A 22,781-nucleotide genomic window follows, 5' to 3' on the forward strand; every position below is an offset into this window, starting at 1 on the left:
ATATTTATTTTGTGGGTTGATTTTCGTGGGCAGATTTGGGGTGGAGCAAAACCTCTTCCTCTCTGACTAGACTGACTATACAGGTAACGATGTGAATGTTCCAACGCAGCAGAGGCTTCGACAACTGTAGGCTACAAAATAAGATGTGATATTTGTTGAGATAATAAAAATTCATGCAATTCAAGAACCCACCTCTTGTGTCAGCACTTTAACCACGAGTCCAGTGGATTCGTGCTTTACCTAGGTGAGTACTGTACTTTTTTCATTGTAACTCATTTGACTTTTTTACTCAAATGTACATGTTTTTTCAAATACAACATTATGTAAGTTAAAACATATTGCGTGTATTACATACTTCATGTAAATTACATTTTATTGACTTACCTTTATAGACTAAAGTCATGTGATATGACGATTTGGGTTATGTTGGCTACAGTAGTTAGTCCAGGAACAGTCTTTGGGCTGGTGAACAATGGGAACTTGGCCTGAAATAGCGATATAAATAACTAGTATGCCAAACTCACGATATTACTAATAAACATTTACACTTGGATACTTCATTTTATTTTTGTTAAGATAACATAATTTAAAAAACAATGTCTAAATGTAAATGTTTATTATTAATATCAAATGTTTTCTCACAACCATATTTTATATTGAACAACACCAAAAGCAAATTCAGTAACTTTCTATGAGGTCATACACCAGCTCTCCACAACCGACCTAAGCCTTGCCCTGAGAAACTACCATCACATAACCTTGTGAATTATCTGGGTTAGTCAGACCTGTATTGACCCGTATTACCTGTATTTATTTTTATTTTGAATGGCCCACAGTAGCCAATGTTTGTGGTGACGGGTCACGGGTGCAGCAATAACATTCTTAGGCACATCTCTTTTCTATCGACTATTTTGGGTTGTTAGTCTTTCGTCTTTCAGTTGTTTATATCAGGGCAGAGACTCAGAAAAACTGGACTTACCAACAGGGTAACACAGGATAAAAGTACTAAACACTAAATATGTTTCAGTAAGTAAATTAAGCTGTTATTAATCATAACTGCCAGAAGTGTGTTTTGAAATTAGGCCAAATGATACCAAATTGTGCAAGAATAACCTCCCTCATTCTAAATGCTCATCTTATCCCTCCTTGATTGTGATTAGTGATCTCTTTAAACTCCTCTTTCATTTGACATTGCACTCTCTTGCTCTAGTATAGAAATTCCTTGGATCACATAAAGGAGAAATATAGCCCTGAAGAATATGGTTGCAAAGTTTGTGTCCAACTTTTCACATACTACCACAAATTTTACTCAAGTGCATCTCTAATATTTCATGCAGAGAAACATAGTGTGTGTAGTGTGTGAGAGAGTTTACTAAATAAATGTGTAGGATTTAGAAAGCTATACCAGCTATGCTACTTTCAACACCCCTTTCTGGGTCAGTGCAGTGTGTCTGTTATCTTCCTTCTGAAAACAATCTCTTAGTCAAGGGCCCTAGTGACAGGACCCTACCGCTCACAGTGCTTTAAACTGAAAACCGTCTCAAAGTCCATTACCAGATGTCTCATCTTTGATCCACTCTTTTGTGTTTACTTGTAAAATGTCAAGACTGCGGGATTTCTTAACTTTGTGGTTAATGGCATTTCATTGATGTTGCTGTGAATGAGTTAGATGTCTAATTCCTTTGATGTCTAATCATTATGTATTTTCTCCTCTGTTACATTTCATTTGGGGGCCAATGGTGTATTTAAAAGGAGATATTTATGATTTATTTATGGATTTGCTAAGTTCGCCGTATTGTACATTGCTCTCCTTTACTGTTTTTTGTATGGTCATTAGCATGATACATGATCCCAATTTTAGCTTCAAGATGCTGGTAATATGAAAAACCGAAAATTTAGACTGTGCTGATTTATTGGCGAACGTACATTGAACCATATCGTGGGGCATAGTTTAAAAACTCAGTGGATAGTGCTAAAACAATGACGTCCCATCTGAATTCTGCCATCTTTATGCAAATTTGCCATTGTTGACCCTTTTATGTTTGTTTTTTAATCAAGTAAAAAAAAAGACCTTTGTACCTTTAACTTAAGCCATGTGATGTCACATCCCTTTCCAGGGCCCACTATCACCGTCTGTGAGGTTAGGGGCAAGATGTGGGGAGAAGTTGGAGGGGCGTTGGTGTTGTTGCTGCTTTCGGAAGTCTTGGACTGCATTGGTAAGTTATAATAAAGGCATGGATGTAACTGTTGCTGCATCGCAAACAAACAACATATTAGTCTTGGGTTTTCCGTTTTTTTTTTATTGGGATCATATTGTATTAATCTAAGTTGGCATTGTACACCGAGTGTACAGAACATTAGGAACATCTTCCTACTGTTGAGTTGCACCCCCTTTTGAACTCAGAACAGCCTCAATTTGTTGGGACATGGACTCTACAAGGTGTCAAAAGCATTCCACAGGGATGCTGGCCCATGTTGACTCCAATGCTTCCCCACGGTTGTGTCAAGTTGGCTGGTAGTGGATCTCTACTCCGAATTGCTTGCTCCATCTCATCCCACAGATGCTCAATTGGATTGAGATCTGGTGACTGGGCAGGTCACTGCAGGAAGCTGAATTCACTGTCATGTTCATGGAACCATTACTGGACAATCATAGCCTTGTGGCATGGGCCATTATCGTGCTGAAATGAATTTACAGATGGATACACTGCTGCCATGAGGATGCATGTACTCATGTGGTTTTCTCCATACCCTAGTCCTCCCATCAGAGTGAAATTGCAGAAACCAGGCAATGTGTTTCCAATTCTCCAGTGCCCCATGTTTTCGTTCCTTTGCCTACTGCAACCACAGTTTCTTGTTTTTTGCTGAAAGATGTGGTACTCTGTAAGGTTATTGGCAGCCGTACCCCATTTGTGTCAAGCTACGATGAGTTGTGCATTCTTTTATGGGTCTTTCGGTACCAATTTTATACTGGACTGTCAATTGACTAACTGTAGCCTGTCTGTTGCTCTTCACAATTTGTGTCAGTCTCCTTTGTCCTCTTTCATCAATTACCCGTTTTCGACTACTGGCCTGCCTTTAGCTAGATGTTCTTTGGGTGGTGGACCATTTTTTGATACACTAGGGAAACCGTTGAGCATGAAAAACCCAGCAGCATTGCAGTTCCTGACACACTCAAACCGGTGCGCCTGGCTCCTAATACCAAAACCCATTCAAAGGCACTTAAATATTTTGTATTGCCCATTCACCTTCTGAATGGCACATACACAATCCATGTCTCAATTGTCAAAACATTGTCTTAAAAATCATCATTTAACCTGTCTCCTCTCCTTCATCAACACTGATTTGAAGTGGATTTTTTTTACATCAATAAGGGATCATAGCTTCACCTGGATTTACCTGGTCAGGCTATATCATGGAAAGAGAAGGTGTTCCTAATGTTTTGTACACTCAGTGTATATGGTGTGTCTATATACTACCATTCAAATGTTTGGGGTCACTTAGAAATGTCCTTGTTTTTGAAAGAAAAGCAATTTATTTTGTCCATTAAAATAACATCAAAATGATCAGAAATACAGTGTAGACATTGTTAATGTTGTAAATGACTTTTGTAGCTGGAAACAGCTGTTTTTTAATGGAATATCTACATAGGCGTACAGTGGCCCATTATCAGCAACCATCACTCCTGTGTTCCAATGGCAAGTTGTGTTAGCTAATCTAAGTTTATAATTTTAAAAGGCTAATTGATCATTAGAAATCCCTTTTGCAATTATGTTAGCACAGCTGAAAACGGTTGTCCTGATTTTAAAGAAGCAATAAAACTGGCCTTTTTTAGACTAGTATTGTATCTGGAGCATCAGCATTTGTGGGGTCGATTACAGGCTCAAAATGGCCAGAAACAAAGAGTCTTTCTTCTGAAACTTGTCAGTCTATTCTTGTTCTGAGAAATTAAGGCTATTCCATGCAAGAAATTGCCAAGAAACTGAAGATCTCGTACAACGCTGTGTACTACTCCCTTCACAGAACATTGCAAACTGTCTCTAACCAGAATAGAGTGGGAGGTCCCGGTGCACAACTGAGCAAGAGGACAAGTACACTAGTGTTTAATTTGAGAAACAGACACCTCACAAGTCCTCAACTGGCAGCTTCATTAAATGGTACCCGCAAAACACCAATCTCAACGTCAACATTGAAGAGGCGACTCCATGATGCTGGGCTTCTAGGCAGCGTTCCTCTGTCCAGTGTCTGTGTTCTTTTGCCCATCTCAATCTTTTATTTTTATTGGCCAGTCTGAGATATGGCTTTTTCTTTGCAACTCTGCCTAGAAGGCCAGCATACCGGAGTCGCCTCTTCACTGTTGACGTTGAGACTGGTGTTTGCCCATCCTTGCTCTACTGCATCTCCCATTCCTCTCAAGCTTCAGGCGACTCTTCAATTTACTGTATGTTTGGTGTCCAGCTGTATCATTCGAACAAACCAATTAGCCAGCTAGCTAGCTAGAGCTCAGAGCATTGGAATTCCATAACTACTTGAATGGCCATGAGTCATTCTGACGTTTGATATTTCAATTGTGTAAATATTCCATCATAAATAATGCATGCATTATGTTAAAAATGGTCATAAGAAACCTCAGGACACCAAATGTAAATCGGAATCAGACAGAAAAAAGACTGGAAATACTCAAATAAGTTGAGTGTATTTTCTGACTGTAAGACAGTTGCCTGCCCAGTTGGCCCATCCAAAGTACACCTAAACTATATTGAAACTTATTTCACACATATATAATAATAATAGATGTGGCCTAAAGACAAGATTAAATTGACAATAGTCTGATGGGTGACATTATTAATTGTCAAATAGAGAATGAAGAGACTGATGCCCAGCGTGCATTGACAAAGAAGGGAATAGAGCATACCAAATAGCACTTGTTCCATATCATCCTACTACAGAGGTCCATGCAGGCCAGATGTTTTAATTGCTATACCCTATCAGAAAGAGCAGATTCCAAGGTTTCTAATGAACCTATTTTTGCCAAACAACTCTACAAATTGCGCTCATGGTCTCTGTTTCAATATATTACTTTTTCCTAGAATTACTGTCTGATTTCCCCGTTACCCCTCCTCTCGACAGTTGGGCCTGCTCTGTAGTGATGGGCATTCCGAGTCTTTGAGCCGGCTCATTTGGCTCCCAAATCGCTCTTTGTTCAAAATGTGTAAAGCCCAAAAGGCTGCCATTATGTCAGATCTTGAAATGCGTGTTCAAATACATTTTTACCTGGCCAAATGATTAGATGGCCTTTTTTTACCCACTGAAAAAATCAGCGTGGTGCAGATTGAGGCTTTCTTCCCACTGCTCTAAAGATGATTCACCATCTTTTAGAGCAGAGCACTCCAACCCTATTCCTGGAGAGCTACCCTCCTGTAGGTTTTCACTCCCACCCTATTCTTGGAGAGCTACCCTCCTGTAGGTTTTCACTCCAAGTAATAATTGTAAACATTATTGTGCCCGAGTGGTGCAGTGGGCTAAGAGCACTGCATCTCAGTGCGTCACTGCAGTCCCTGGTTCGAATACAGGTTCCATCACATCCGGCCGTGGTTGGGAGTCCCATAGGGCTGCGCACAATTGGTCCAGCATTGTCTGGGTTTGGCCGGGGTAGGCTGTCATTGTAAATAAGAATTTGTTCTTAGCTGACTTGCCTAGTTAAATAAAGGTTACATTTAAGAAAACATTAAAAAGCATAAGTAGTGGGCTGGTGTGTGTGTGTGTGTCCAAGAGTGTCAGTGTAGGCATGATAGGCATATATACTCTGAGTATACCAAACATTAGGAACACCTTCCTAATATTGAGTTTCACCCCTTTTGCCCTCAGAACAGCATCAGTTTGTCAGGTCATGGACTCTACAAGGTGTCGAAAGCATTCCACAGGGATGCTGGTCCATGTTTCCAATGCTTCCCACAGTTGTCTGGATGTCTTTTGGGTGGTGGACCATTCTTGATACACATGGGAAACTGTTGAGCGTGAAAAACCCAGCAGTGTTGCAGTTCTTGCACCTACTACCATACCCCGTTCAAAGGCACAAATCTTTTGTTTTGCCCAGTCACCCTCTGAATGGCACACATACACAATCCATGTCTCAATTGTCTCAAAGGTTAAAGAAGGATTTTTAAGCCATCTCCTCCCCTTCGTCTACACTGATTGAAGTGGATTTAACCAGTGACATTAATAAGGACTCATTGCCTTCAACTGGTCAGTCTATGTCATGGAAAGAGCCAGTGTTCTTAATGTTTTGTACACTCAGTGTACATTTTAACAGGGCTAAAAAGTGACTCATAGCAGGAATATATAAATACTTATGGTAATATACTAATGGCAATATTAAATGTGAACAGGAGTAATAGTCACTAGTAGCAGGATAAATAGATTGAAACTAATGGTAATCGCAATCAATAATCAATTAACAGTATTGTAGTGGTAGTAATACATCTAATCAAAAATAATTTTAGTGGTAGTTGTTAACCATTTAACAGTCTTATGGCCAGGGGGATAGAAGCTGTTTAGAAGTCTGTTGGTCTGATCCTTGATATACCGCCTGCTGGACAGGAGCACGGAGAACAGTCCATGTCTCGGGTGGCTGGAGTCTTTGTACATTTTTCGGGAATATAAATATAGATGTTCCACAACATGTTATGTGCAGGTAGATTGTCATGAGCTAATGTCCAGCTGTGGCATGTGTGTGCACCCAGGTATCTCTCCCCCAGGGAAACCTGTGCTCATCAACTGTAGATCCCCTGAGAAGGAGACATTTACATGCCGGTGGGACCCTGGTTTTGATGGAGGACTACCCACAACCCACCACCTCTATTACCAGAAAGAAGAGTTCGTAGCACTCATTTTAATAATTTATATTTTTGTTGTGTCCTCTGTTGATTTGTAGGTCTAGAGTCAAGACCACTCTTATTATGATTATATGGTGGTAGTTCTAGTTACCAAGCTTCAACATTATTGATATGTGTACTGAAGTTGTCCTGTGTCAGCACTGAACACCGTTGAAATCCACTGACTGTAGAAAAGTACTATCTCAGTCTCCATACTTATCGTGTGCAAGATCAATCAACTGAGTACACAACTGTGTTGGTGAGTTACCTCTGACTTATCAATATCACCAGAGCAGCCAATCAGCCCTGCATTGCAAAACAGCCTTGAGTGTTCACGTGTTGTATTTATCTACATTGATGTAGTGCAAGTTTACTGTGATGCCTGCACCAGCACACATCACCAGCATTCACCCCTATGAATGTCAGAAAATATCTTGTTTGTCTTTGTGCAGCTCCTATGGAATGTACGAGTGCCCAGATTACCAAGCTGCAGGGAGCAACTCGTGCTTCTTCAACAAGAGCCACACCTCTATATGGGTCAACTACAACATCACAGTGGTGGCCATCAACTCTCTGGGCAGCACTGTCTCTGACCCGCTGGAAGTCGATGTTATGTATATTGGTAAGTGGCTCTGCTGATGTTAGAAATAATCAACCCATCATTCATGCATTAACATTTGTTTTTTAATTAGTTTACACTTTAGGTAGCAGAGCTTGCAGAGCACAAACCTACAGTAGAATATTCATCAGTCACCATATGTCAATTTACTGTAAAGCAGTATCCCTGAGATCAACTTGGGAGAATAGAAAAATACTCACTGACTGGTTTGGACACAGGAACCACCTGAACTTACTGGACTAGAATGAGGATGAACTGGTTTGGGTCCTGTGCATAACTTGGATCATGTTTCATATCTTGTAGTATGTGATTACATGCTCTCGACCCGACTGTGTAGGCTTACTTGTTGTTTGTTTTGACATTGGATAAATGTAAAGAAAACAAATTGGGTTATTGATGTGATACTTTATTGACATGGCAAAATGACATGGCAAAATGTGGATCTACTTCATTATGACCAAAAAACAAACAAATAATTGAAAAACAGGAAAACAAAATATTACTATGTTTAGATTTTACATTTATAAAACCTGATTTGATTTGCATATGTTTGAGCGAACATCCATTCTTATGTCTATATAGAGCAGGGATGGGCAAAACATCTGAACTCATCATGAGGGGCTGCAGGGACTTGCGGGTTTGTGTACCCGCATCCATACCCACATACTGTATGCAGTCAGAGCCGGCCCTAGCCTTTTGGAAATTGCCCTCACCTTGCGAGCGAAACATTTTAGCGGCACCCCTCTTGACAGCGGAGGGAACGTTTCAGAGTTCATTTCCTGTAATTCTACACATTTTGCCATGGGGCGTAGAGAACATTTTGCGGTTTTGAAGGAAGTTCTCTGCAATTCTACATATTTTGCCATGGGGCAGAGAGAAGATTTCGTAATTTGATAACTCGTGCAATTCTACTCATATTGCCATGGGGCAGAGTGGAAAATGTGCGGTTTTACAACTAATTTCCTGCAATTCTACATATTTTGCCCTTGCCCTTGACCTCGACTGAGGTCTCCACAATTCCCAAGTCTACAAAAGGCGGGGTGGGCCTTCAGTTGCCCATCCCTGATATAGAACTTAATGAATATGGATCAAGCCTATTGGAGCCCTACAGAAATGAATTGTGTTCTATCTGTGCTTCATGCAGTCCAGCCCAATGCCCCAGAGAATGTGACAGTGTCTGTGGTGGAGACTGAGGAGAGTCCACACCTCCTGGTGAAATGGGAGCCCCCTCACGAGGCCGACACACGCTCTGGCTGGATCACTCTCACCTACCAACTACGGGTGAAACGACAGAATAAGAAGGAGAGCGAGTGGGAGGTGTGTGTGTGGATGGGTTACTCTATAGAGTAGACAGTCAAGGCAAAAAGAGATTTGATAAATTCCCTGTTATTTATTTGACTCTCATTGCAGTTTACTCAGTGAGGGTCAATATGTAGGAATGTGTATGAAGTTAGAGTTTAAGAAATGTAAACGTTGCCTTATTTATTAACTGTTTAGTTTCCATTTAGTTGATGTTATATATAAACAGTTGGTCAGTTCCAGGCTCTTCTTAGTTTCCTTGTATTTGTCTTTATAGGAGTATGCCTCAGGGAAGCAGACCCAGTTGATCATCTACAGTCTGCATCCAGGAGAGGTCTACATGGTCCAGCTTCGCTGTAAACTAGACCATAGCCTCTGGAGCGAGTGGAGCACCACTACACACACAGAGGTCCCTGATTGTAAGATCTTTTATGATTATTTTATTTCCCTCAATAAGTTGCAGAGCTCAATGGTTCTATGCTATCTTGGTCTTTACTGTACCACTTTGTGGCATCCAAGGTGGTTGATGTACAGATGGGATCAAGGTTAAGTGTCCACCAGTAAGATAATTTCAGATAAGCAGAAAGTGCATAGTGAACATACTTGGACATACAATACTTACTGTTGATATACAGCAGGGTTGTGCTCAATTCAGAATTTTGGAACTGACTCTTGGGAGAGGCTATACGGACACGTCTGCAGGGTAGGGGATTTACGGATCACATTTGAACTGTAACCCGTTACGTTACCAGCAAAAATATTGTATTTAGATTGCAGATACTTTTGAAAAACGACATGATTACTTCTAGGATTACTTTAAATTTCAGAAAGGATATTTGCAAAAATAATATGTGACCCCTTTCTATTTTCCCAATGACATTCAAATCATCATTGAAAAAAGGCGCAAGTTTAAGTTTGTTCTCTCTGAACGAGTCTGACCACAAGTCAGAGACTACTATGATGACACACCAAATTTGTTTGATGGATTGCGAGAAAAGAGCAGAAAAGAGCAGGAATAGGCTAACGTCCAAGCTATGTCTTCCAATGGTGTAGCAGTCGTGTAGCATATAGGAGACATGGATAGCATTTATTAATATCTAGGCTACATAGGGCATTGGTGTGAATCACACTGCTGCTCTCATTTGTCAATTTGTTCTTTACGGAGACTGATTTCTGTGGATGGCTGTTCACAAATGTACGTATATGTGTATTTTAAACCAATAATGGCTGAATTGAAGAAGTTTAAACTGTCTATCAATCATTGTTTTTGTGACTAGGGGTTTATTCATTACGGAAACCGTTTACCGTTTAAGCAAAACAAGACTTTCTATTGGACAAATTCAGGTAGGTCCCTCTCCGTTTCGTTATGTTTGTTTGCAACTGCTGCAGTGATAGTGCGGATCCCACCGATCCTATCAAATAAAAGTTTAAGTTCCTCCCTTCTAAACTGCCCTGCGGTATTGTGCTCCATACTGTCATAAACGAGTTTAATTTAAGAACACCACAAGTGGGGCTTTTATTGCTCAATCTAATTTGTGCTGATTCAAAAATAAAATGTCCATAGGCCTAACAGATACATGCTCAACCTGGTACACTTTTGATAGACTTAAACAGCTGCAAATTATCGAGATATCAAAGTGTCACCAACAAAAAGTTAAACAATAGGCCTATAGCAAATGCAGCATATGGCATACATTTTTCACATGCAAATGGCACTTTTCGGTAGTGTTCAAAGCATGCCATTTTTAGAGCAGCATTCCTTTTTCAACTCGGATCAATGAGCCAAATCAGTCCTCGAAGACAACAAAATCATAAACAACAGAGTAGGCTAATTAGTCCTTAGTTTTGGGGTTATGCTCAGGTAAAACAATTTGGTTTATCTGTATTTCCATATTTCCATGTCCTATTCTTGAAGATAAAGGGGTATTAAATTAATTGGAATGACTGGAAATCTGACAGACTTTGGTTTTTAATGTAAAGATATAATTTAATCATATCATTATCTGTAGTAGTAAGCAATGGGTTTAGAAGAAGCCTACATAACCAACCCATAAAGAAAAATACAACATCAATTTATGGCCATCTATGTAAACTTCAACATTAATTTATCCTACAATAGATGTCGTTCAATTGCTAATATACATTTTTTGTCTTCTTCTAAGGCCTCTTTAGCAGGTAGGTTGATGTTTTTGGGAGGAGTCTTGTCTTTGAGGCAGAACTGAGCGATTTCCACTAGATGGGCCAGCTGCAAAGTCAAAATATTGGCTATATTGTAAAAAAATTATAATAATTGAAATTTGCTTTGTGGTCTCAATTTAAAGTTATGGTTAGGTATTAAGGTTAGCAGTGTGGTTAGGTTTAAAATCAGATTTTATGACTGTGGCTGTGCCAGATAATAACCTGTGCCTTTTACAGGCTTCCCAGTTGAAACATTTTGGAACTGTTCTGACAACATTTCGTTTTTTTTCTTTTCATTTTGGCCACATAAAAAAATTTCTGGAGGCAAGCCAAAGTTCGAAGCCAAAGTCTACGCCTATTCGTCGGTGATTGGTCAACAGTAGGGATTCTTCAATAAAGTATTTGTTGTCGTTCAACGCTAGACGACTCGTATTCATGCAGATTATTTCATTGAGAAATACTGCACCAAACATTTTACTAAGATGTAAAATTATTCAACTATGTTTTCCTTGGCAAAAACATCAGAATTAATAACAGATTTCTTTAATTATCTTAGATTAATTCTGACAACTTTGAGGAGGTGTATACTGGCTACGGCGTTTCAAAATGGACAGACAGTACTATTGCCGGTCTTTTAAGGTATTATGCAAGTACACTCGTTCAGTGCTGTAACGATGTACACTGAAAGTTGGGAACAAGTTCAGGGAGTGAATACATTTAATAAATAAATGAACAAAACAAGAAACACAAAACAGCGGATCCGATATGAAACAGGAACAATGACGACTGGGGAAGAAACCAAAGGGAGTGACATATAAAGGGCATGTAATAAAGGAGGTGATGGAGTCCAGGTGTGTCATTATGCGTGTAACGCTGGTGACAGGTGTGCGCCATAAAAAGCAGCCTGGTGACCTAGAGGCCGGAGAGGGAGCACGCGTGACAAGTGCTGCATAAAGGGAAAGCCATCTAAAAGTAATCAGATTACGTTACTGAGTTTGTGTAATCCAAAAGTTACATTACTGCTCACAATTTTGGGCTGGTAACTGTAAGTGAGGACTGTATATTCTTTAGGTTAGGTTTTACTTTGTGTTCGCTCCCATGTGCTGGTAAGGGCACAGATGGCAGACAGGTAGGATTCCAGTTGAGGTTGTTTAATAACATTGACGATGAACAGGCACGGAACAGCACCGCACAATGTATGTAGTATAGATAGGCTATGGCACTTAGTGGTCTGACAACTTGCTTCCACCAAAGTGTATGTGTTTGTTTGGCCTGTAAGTAAAGTGAGAAATAAGATACAATAGTGAATGACAGAATGCAATCTCCAATTCACATCTCTTATAAACATGGCTATAACATAACTAGGATGACTTAATACTATACAGGACCATACAGCGCAATACAACGTGGCTGTGACTGTGCTCATTTGAGATGAAAGGGGTGCCGCCGCACATGTACAGTTGAAGTCGGAAGTTTACATACAGTTCGGTTGGAGTCATTAAAACTCGTTTTCAACCACTCCACAAATTTCTTGTTAACAAACTATAGTTTTGGCAGGTCAGTTAGGACATCTACTTTGTGCATGACACAAGTCATTTATCCAACAATTCTTTACAGACAGATTATTTCACTTATAATTCACTGTATCACAGTTCCAGTGGGTCAGAAGTTTACATACACTACATTGACTGCCTTTAAACAGCTTGGAAAATTCCAGAAAATTATGTCATGGCTTTAGAAGCTTTAGATAGGTAAAATGACATAATTTGAGTCAATTGGAGGTGTACCTGTGGATGTATTTCAAGGCCTACCTTCAAACTCAGTGCCTCTTTGCTTGACATTGTGGGAAAATGAAAAGAAATCAGCCAAGGCATCAGAAAACAAATTGTAGACCTCCACAATTCTGGTTCATCCTTGGGAGCAATTTCCAAATGCCTGAAGGTACCACGTTCATCTGTACAAACAATAGTATGCAAGTATAAACAACATGGGACCATGCAGCCATCATACCACACAGGAAGGAGACGCGTTCTGTCTCCTAGAGATGAACGTACAGTGGGGCAAAAAAGTATTTAAGTCAGCCACCAATTGTGCAAGTTCTCCCACTTAAAAAGATGAGAGAGGCCTGTAATTTTCATCATAGGTACACTTCAACTATGACAGACAAAATGAGGAGAAAAATCCAGAAAATCACATTGTAGGATTTTTAATTCATTAATTTTCAAATGGTGGAAAATAAGTATTTGGTCAATAACAAAAGTTTATCTCAATACTTTGTTATATACCCTTTGTTGGCAATGACAGAGGTCAAATGTTTTCTGTAAGTCTTCAAGGTTTTCACACACTGTTGCTGGTGTTTTGACCCATTCCTCCATGCAGATCTCCTCTAGAGCAGTGATGTTTTGGGGCTGTTGCTGGGCAACACGGACTTTCAACTCCCTCCAAAGATTTGCTATGGGGTTGAGATCTGGAGACTGGCTAGGCCACTCCAGGACCTTGAAATGATTCTTACGAAGCCACTCCTTCGTTGCCCGGGCGGTGTGTTTGGGATCATTGTCATGCTGAATGACCCAGACACATTTAATCTTCAATGCCCTTGCTGATGGAATGAGGTTTTCACTCAAAATCTCACGATACATGGCCCCATTCATTCTTTCCTTTACACGGATCAGTCGTCCTGGTCCCTTTGCAGAAAAACAGCCCCAAATCATGATGTTTCCACCCCATGCTTCACAGTAGGTATGGTGTTCTTTGGATGCAACTCAGCATTCTTTGTCCTCCAAACACGATGAGTTGAGTTTTTACCAAAAAATTATATTTTGGTTTCATCTGACCATATGACATTCTCCCAATCTTCTTCTGGATCATCCAAATGCTCTCTAGCAAACTTCAGACGGGCCTGGACATGTACTGGCTTAAGCAGGGGGACACGTCTGGCACTGCAGGATTTGAGTCCCTGGCGGCGTAGTGTGTTACTGATGGTAGGCTTTGTTACTTTGGTCCCAGCTCTCTGCAGGTCATTCACTAGGCCCCCCCTTGTGGTTCTGGGATTTTGCTCACCGTTCTTGTGATAATTTTGACCCCACGGGGTGAGATCTTGCGTTGAGCCCCAGATCGAGGGAGATTATCAGTGGTCTTGTATGTCTTCCATTTCCTAATAATTGCTCCCACAGTTGATTTCTTCAAACCAAGCTGCTTACCTATTGCAGATTCAGTCTTCCCAGCCTGGTGCAGGTCTACAATTTGGTTTCTGGTGTCCTTTGACAGCTCTTTGGTCTTGGCCATAGTGGAGTTTGGAGTGGGACTGTTTGAGGTTGTGGACAGGTGTCTTTTATACTGATAACAAGTTCAAACAGGTGCCATTAATACAGGTAATGAGTGGAGGACAGAGGAGCCTCTTAAAGAAGAAGTTACAGGTCTGTGAGAGCCAGAAATCTTGCTTGTTTGTAAGTGACCAAATACTTATTTTCCACCATAATTTGCAAATAAATTCATTAAAAATCCTACAATGTGATTTTCTGGATTTTTTTTCTTCTAATTTTGTCTGTCATAGTTTAAGTGTACCTATGATGAAAATTACAGGCCTCTCTCATCTTTTTAAGTTTTGACTAAATACTTTTTTGCCCCACTGTACTTTGGTGTGAAAAGTGCAAATCAATCCCAAAACAACAGCAAAGGACCTCGTGAAGATGTTGGAGGAAACAGGTACGAATGTATCTATATCCACAGTAAAACAAGTCCTATATCGACATAACCTGAATGGCCGCTCAGCAAGGAAGAAGCCACTGGCCAAAACCACCATAAAAAAAGACAGACTAGGGTTTGCAACTGCACATGGGGACAAAGATCGTACCTTTTGGGGAAATGTCCTCTGGTCTGATTAACAAAAATATAACTGTTTGGCCATAATGACCATCATTATGTTTTGAGGAAAAAGGGGGAGGCTTGCAAGCCGAAGAACACCATCCCAACCGTGAAGCACGGGGGTGGCAGCATCATGTTGTGGGGGTGCTTTGCTGCAGGAGGGGACTGGTGCACTTCACAAAGTAGATGGCATCATGAGGGAGGAAAATTATGTGAATATATTGAAGCAACATCTCAAGAGATTAGAAGTTAAAGCATGGTCGAAAATGGGTCTTTCAAATGGACAATGACCCCAAGCAAACTTCCAAAGTTGTGGCAAAATAGCTTAAGGGCAACAAAGTCAAGGCATTGGAGTGGACATCACAAATCCCTGACCTCAATCCCATAGAAAATGTGTAGGCAGAAGTGAAAAAGTGTGTCCGAGCAAGGAGGCCTACAAACCTGATTCTGTTACACCAGCTCTGTCAGGAGGAATGGGCCAAAATTCACCCAACTTATTGTGGGAAGCTTGTGGCTACCCAAAACATTTTACCCAAGTTAAACAATTTAAATGCCATGCTACCAACTACTAATTGAGTGTATGTAAACTTCTGGCCCACTGGGAAAGAAATAATAGCTGAAATATATCATTATCTCTACTATTATTCTGACATTTCACATTCTTAAAATAAAGTGGTGATCCTAACTGACCTAAGACAGGGAATTTTTACTATGATTAAATGTCAGAAATTGTGAAAAACTTAATTTAAATGTATTTGGCTAAGGTGTATATAAACTTCCGACTTCAACTGTACTACAAAGCATAGCACCATCATTTTCGGTACAGGGCTACAACTACACAATGAACTTGAATACCTTTAAACAGTGAAATGCAATATAATGATGTAGCATACACCTATACAATTGCAGGGCTTGCACTGGGGGAAATTATCCAATACAAATACAGGGTTAAATGTCTGAAATGATATGACAACCACAACAGAGTTAGACAGCTCACAGTAGCTAGCTCGCAGTAGAAACTACTACTATAGCGTAACCATAAACATGACGACATCGTCGCAGAGTGCATCTTCAGACATAAACACCTTTTATTTTATTAAGTTATTTAACTAGGCAAGTCAGTTAAGAACAAATTCTTATTTACAATGACGGCCTACCAAGAAAGGCCTCCTGTGGCGGCTGGGAGGCTGGGATTAAAAATATAGGACAAAACACACATCATGACGAGAGACACCACAACACTACATAAAGAGAGACCTAAGACAACAACATAACATGGCAGCACCACATGACAACCCAGCATGGTAGTAACACCACATGACAACCAATATGGCAGAAACACAACATGGCAGAAACACAACATGGCAGCAGCACAACATGGCAGCAGCACAAAACATGGTACAAACATTATTGGGCACAGACAACAGCACAAAGGCAAGAAGGTAGACACCACAATACATCACGTGAAGAAGCCACAACTGTCAGTAAGTGTCCATGATTGAGTCTTTGATTGAAGAGACGGAGATAAAACTGTCCAGTTTGAGTGTTTTTTTATTTAATTTTTTTAAAGCTTGTTTGTCGCTAGCTGCAGTGAACTGAAATGAGGAGTGACCCAGTGATGTGTGTGCTTTGGGGAACTTTAACAGAACGGGTGTTGTATGTGGAGGATGAGGGCTCAAGTAGGTATTTCAGATAGGGGGGAGTGAGGCCTAAGATGGTTTTATAAATAAGCATCAACCAGTAGGTCTTGCGACGGGTATACAGAGATGACCAGTTTACAGAGGAGTATAGAGTGCAGAGATGTGTCCTATAAGGAGTGTTGGTGGCAAATCTGATGGACGAATAGTAAAGAACATCTAGCCGCTCGAGAGCACCCTTACCTGCCGATTCTATATATTACATCTCCATAATCTAGCATAGGATGGTCATCTGAATCAGGGTTAGTTCGGCAGCTGGGGTGAAAGAGGAGCGATTACGATAGAGGAAACCAAGTCTAGATTTAACCTTAGCCTGCAGCTTTTATGTTTATGTATATTTTATGTTGTACTTTTTACCCCTTTTTCTCCACAATTTTGTTAATTCCAATTGGTAGTTAGTCTTTTCCCATCGCTGCAACTCTCGTACAGACTCTGGAGAGGTGAAGGTCAGGAGCCATGCGTCCTTCGAAACACGACCCTGCAAAGCCGCACTGCTTCTTGACTCACTGCTCGCTTAACTCGGAAGCCAGCCGCACTAATGTGTTGGAAGAAAACACAACTGGCGACCGAAGTCAGCGTGCATGCACCCAGCCCACCACAAGAGCACGAGGACATCCCAGCCAACAAGGACATCCCAGCCGGCCAAACCCTCCCCTAAACCGGACGACGCTGGGCCAATTGTGCGCCACCTCATGGGTCTCTTATGTTCGTGGCCGGCTGCAACCCAGCCTGGGATCGAACCTGGGTCTGTAGTGATGCTTCAGCACTGCGATGCTGTGCTCTAGACCGCTGCACTATACGGGAGGCCCATAGCCTGCAGCTTTGCTATGTGCTGAGAGAAGGACAGTGTACCATCTAGCCATACTCCCAAGTACTTGTATGAGGTGACTACCTCAAGCTCTAAACCCTCAGAGGCAGTAATCACACTGGTGGGGAGAGGGGCATTCTTCTTACCAAACCACATGACCTTTGTTATGGACATGTTCAGAACATGGTTAAGGGCAGAGAGCTTGTTGGACACTAAGAAAGCTTTGTTGTAGAGTGTTTAACACAAAATTCAGGGAGGGCCAGCAGAGTAAGACTTTATCATCTGCATATAAATGGATGAGAGTGCTTCCTACTGCCTGTACTATGTTGTTGATGCAAATTGAGAAGTGCGTAGGGGGCCTAGGACCGAGACTTTGGGTACTCCCTTTGAGACTTTGATAGAGGTAGTTAGCAGACCAGGCCAAAGACCCCTCAGAGACAGCAATACTCCTTAGCCGGCCCAAAAGAATGGAAAGGTTTACTGTAGCAAAAACTTTGGCCAAGTCAATAAAAATATCAGCACAACATTGCTTAGAATCAAGGGTAATGGTGACATCCTTTAGGACCTTTAAGGTTGCAGTGACACATCCATAACCTGAGCAGAAACTAGATTGCATACCAGAGAGAATACTATAGACATAAAAAAGCCAGTCAGTTGACAATTGACATGTTTTTCCAACACTTTTGATTAACAGGGCAAAATAGAAATAGGCCTATAACAGTTAGGATCAGCATGATCTTTCCCTTTTTAAATAGAGGACGCACCATGGCTGCCTTCCAAGCAATGGGAACTTCCCCAGAGAGGAGAGAAAGGTTAAAAAGGTGAGATACAGTCTTGGCGATGTTACGGCCTGCAACCTTAAAGAAGAAACTATCCAAACCATCTGACCCAGATATTGTTTTTTGGGGTCAAGTTTAAGGAGGTCCTTTATCACCTTCGACTCAGTGACTGCCTGCAGGGAGAAACTTTGTAGTGGGGAAGGGGAGGGAGGAGCATCAGAGCTAGTTGCATTAGAAGGGGTGGGAGATGAGGAAATGTTGGACGGGCAATGAGGCATGGCTGAGTCAAATAGGACTCCTGACTTAATGAAGTGGTGATTTAAAGACCTCAGCCATGTGCTCCTTGTAACAACCACATCATCAACATTAAGGGACATGGGCAGCTGTGAGGAGGAGGGTTTATTCTCCAGGTCTTTAACTGTTTTCCAGAATTTCTTGGGGTTAGACCCACAGAGAGAAGTGGTCCTTAAAGTAACAAACTTTGGCCTTCCGGATAGCCTGAGTGCACTTATTTGTAATTTGCCTGAACGAGATCCAGTCAGCCTGAGTACGCGTGGGCCTCCCGAGTGGTGCAGTGGTCTAAAGCACTGCATTACAGTGCTAGCTGTACCACTAGAGATTCTGTGTTCAAGTCGCAGCCAGCTGCGACCGGGAGACCCATGGGGCGGCGCACAAATGGCCCAGCGTCGTCCAGGTTCGGGGAGGGTTTGCCCGGCAGGGATGTCCTTTTCCCATTGCACACTAGCGACTCCTGTGGCGGGCCGGGAGCAGTGCACGCTGACACGGTCCCAAGGTGCATGGTTTGGATCTCGTTTAGAAAGTAACGTAAATGTAATCCGTTACAGCTGACCTGCACACCTGGTGCCCAAATTGTATGTTGCGCAGCTGAGAGTCAAGTGGAGACGAATGGATTTGGTTCAGTCAGTTGTCATGATGTGGCCCTCTTTGGGTATAGCGAGTACCATCCCCCTCTCTCTTCCCCCTACACCCAGGTTCTGTTATCTCAGGTCGCAAATTCCTAGAGGAGACTCTCTCCTCATGGCCAGGCAGTATAAAGAGAGAGTTTCACAGTAGAACAAAGGAACTTATTCTACATCACAGAACTTGAGAACTGAACAATATCCATGTTTTGGAGAATGTGTAAGCGGTCGGTGGAGGAGCCAGCTACGACCGGTCCGTTTTGTTGCATGTTGTGACCTCGTTGAAAGACAATACAGCCACATTATCATAACTCTGTTTATACAGGAGCCTCCGTTATGAGGTTTGCATCTAATTATTTTTCAAATTAATGAGTAAAGATGAAACTATTTGTGAAATTATGTAATGTGATTTTGAACCATTAATGTGAGAGAGTTGTATTCCCTTCAAAGTTTAACAAAGTCATTGGCCCGCCCCGTGAGCACAGACATGATCTGGCTCATAGGACAGCCCTTTTCTACTGTTCCGAATAAAAACCCCACCTGGAGAAATCCTCTTTAGGCCATGTGTACCTCGATCACAGAGGGGGTGAAGGTTTGAGTAGAGACCACAAAAACCTCAGTATAAGCTAAGGGTGTAATGGTTGTTGAATTCCTAACCAAACCATTGGCATTGGCTACACGGGTGGAAATGGTTCCACTCTGAGACTATCGATACCCACAGAATAAGAGCAAATCTTTAATACTAATTACTAGTCTGCAGCTAGGAATTATGTCGACCTGGAATGCGAAGACCAACAACCGCCGAAACATCTATTCTATAAGAACATTTCTGAATGGGACTCTGAAGTATACATTCTAACCATGAGAGACTTCATGGGAGCAGAGAGAGACTGGCGGATGAACTTTCCAACAGAGATCACGACGACACACTGAGTGTCAATATGTATTGATTGCAATTACTGAGTGAGCGTTCATGTGCAAAGGATTAGCATTTCAATCAATATAATTATCAACTGTGTAGTGACGCTTGTAATTCCCGCCCTTCTCAGTCCATACCCACTTCCCGTTGTCCACCACCAAGCCGCCATATCGGCTTAGCCCACTAGGGAACCTCCCCTATCATTTCCTTGTAACCATATCTACTGTTTGATTGTTTATGCATTTCTGTGATTATTTAGTTAGTTAGTAAATAAATGATTAAGACAATTGGTGTATGGATGATTCATAGTAAAGGCTGGGTTCGTGCAGATAACCAACAATTTACGACGTTTGGAATGAGACTAACGTGAGGTAAAGAATAATTAATTAATTAGAAGACTAATTGATCAGATATTAAAATATCTGAAGAGTTATATTAGGAAAATTATAACTTTAATCTGAAGATTTTCCTTGGTTCCCCGACTTCCTAGTTAATTACATTTACATGATTAGTTTAATCACGTAATAATAATTACAGAGAATTGATTTGATACAATAAGTCTTCAATTGAATGAAGCCAAAGACACGACACAGTCATCCTGATGAGCCCCTCCCAGCAAGATATACTGAACAGAAATATAAACGCAACATGCAACAATTTCAAGATTTTACTGAGTTACAGTTCATATTAGGAAATCAGCACATTTAAATAAATAAATGACGCTCTATGAATTTCTTATGACTTGGCAGGGTTGAGGACATGGGTGGGCCTGGGATGGCATAGGTCCACCCACTGGGGAGGCAGGCGCAGCCAATCAGAATTTGTTTTTCCCAACTTAAGGGCTTTATTACAGACAGAAATACTCTTCAGTTTCATCAGCTGCCCCGGTGGCTGGTCTCAGACGATCCCGCATGTGAAGAAGCCAGATGCGGAGGTCCTGGGCGGGCGTGTTTACAAGTGGGCTGCGTTTTATTTGTCCGGTTGGACGTACTGCCAAATTCTGTACACAACATTGGCGGTGGCTTATGGAAGCAACAGCTCTGGTGGATATTCCTGCAGTCAGCATGCCAATTGCACACTCCCTCAAAACTTGAGACATCTGTGGCATTGTGTTGTGACAAAACTGTACATTTTAGAGTGGCCTTTTATTGTCCCCAGCACAAGGTGCACCTGTGTAATGATCATGCTGTATAATCAGCTTCTTGGTATGGTACAAGAGAAATAAGCGTTTTGTGCATATTGGTACATTTCTGGGATCCTTTATTTCTGCTTATGAAACATGGGACCAACACTTTACATGTTGCATTCATATTTTTATTCAGTATAGTTTATTCTGGCTAGCTGGCAACGGCAGCAGCATTGCCCTAGTTAAAACCTGTAAAAGAAAGTCGTTAATTTGGATGGGTGAGGGAGAAATCAATTGTAGTATTGGTCACCATCTGGATGTCCTCTTGACATGCCAATTAGTTAACATAAGGACAAGCCCTTGCGAATGACCAGTGCAAGGGTGTTGCTAGCCTGTTTGCTTCGGGTGACCGAAGAGGCTAGTACTAGCCGACGTGAGTAGCTTCCCACTGGGCCGAAGTTGCTTCCCACTGGGAAGCTGTATCACATGTCGGCGGTGTTAGTTAAAGTGGCCAATTTTTTTCCATCCCATTTGATTTGATTTCGAGAAGGATAACAGCCTTCACAAGAAATAACTTGTAGTATTGGTATTGGGTACTAGTAACAGACTGGATGTCACCGTTATATAGTTTACTGCTCAATGGGCAGAGTATGCACTGCAAGCCGGTAACACAACAGCGTCCTTCGCTTTCGCAGTAAGGAGACAGCTAAAGCATATGTATTGTAGCGATATTCACAGTAAATGTAGAACTATGGCATTAACCTCTACATTTTTGTAAATAAAAAATTACAATTACTTCTGAACAAACTCGCAAGTCCCAACTCCGGCAGACAAGTTTTTAATTATCCCTGAAGTTTCGAGCCAAATCTTTAAACTAGAAGCTGGGAAGGACTCATCAGGACGACTGACCGAACTAAATCTGTTCGTCGACTCTTGTTCCGCGACATACTTCATCAATTAGAGCACCAGGTGTGTACGTAAACCCTCTCCCATTCAATTATAATTTAATTGTCCACACCCCACATGATGTCCAATTTTTTATTTTAGTTTGAGTGACAGGATGTAAAATGTAATTCAGTGCAATTCAAAGAAACTCCACAAAATCATTAAACATGAGAGTTTCATTGAATCTGACAGGTCACACTTCCAGATCCATATCATTTTCCCCTGAAAACAATGTTTATATACTCTTTTAACCTTAGTGCTTAGAGTAGCCAATTATATTTCCACCAACCTTTTTTTTTGTTTGGCTTCTTTTTGAAGGCTTTATGGTCAACTTGAGGGTTAAACTAATGCATTCTGGCAAGATTTAGGTGATTAATTAAATATAATATTTGTATACAGGTTTTGTTATTCTTAATCATTAAATGTAATGGTTTGTCCTGAAAATCAAATGTTTCAACAATATTTTATATGCATATACAGTACCAGTCAAACGTTTGGACACACCTACTCATTCAAGGGTTTTTATTTTTAATATTTTCTACATTTTAGAATAATAGTGAAGACATTAAAACTATGAAATGACACATATGGAGTCATGTAGTAACCAAAAAAGTGTTAAACAAATCTGAATATATTAGTAGCCACCCTTTGCCTTGATGACAGCTTTGCACATTCTTGGCATTCTCTCAACCAGCTTCACGTGGAATCCTTTTCCAACAGTCTTGAAGGAGTTCCCACATATCAAATCAAAT

At 41.0% G+C, this 22,781-nt stretch overlaps 1 protein-coding gene across 1 annotated transcript in view; it reads left to right on the forward strand.

Moving 5' to 3' along the window:
• Positions 1–22,781, forward strand: part of prlrb (prolactin receptor b) — a 26,209-nt gene continuing 3,428 nt past the window's right edge. The window contains exons 1-6 of the mRNA XM_020469657.2: positions 1–244; positions 2,118–2,216; positions 6,744–6,876; positions 7,328–7,497; positions 8,639–8,811; positions 9,071–9,212. Coding sequence (XP_020325246.1) covers positions 2,153–2,216; positions 6,744–6,876; positions 7,328–7,497; positions 8,639–8,811; positions 9,071–9,212 — 682 coding nt within the window. The 5' untranslated portion in view covers positions 1–244; positions 2,118–2,152. The remainder of the gene's footprint in view (positions 245–2,117; positions 2,217–6,743; positions 6,877–7,327; positions 7,498–8,638; positions 8,812–9,070; positions 9,213–22,781) is intronic.

The sequence above is a fragment of the Oncorhynchus kisutch genome, linkage group LG3 (genome assembly GCF_002021735.2).
Source record: "Oncorhynchus kisutch isolate 150728-3 linkage group LG3, Okis_V2, whole genome shotgun sequence".
NCBI classification, from domain to species: Eukaryota; Metazoa; Chordata; class Actinopteri; order Salmoniformes; family Salmonidae; genus Oncorhynchus; species Oncorhynchus kisutch.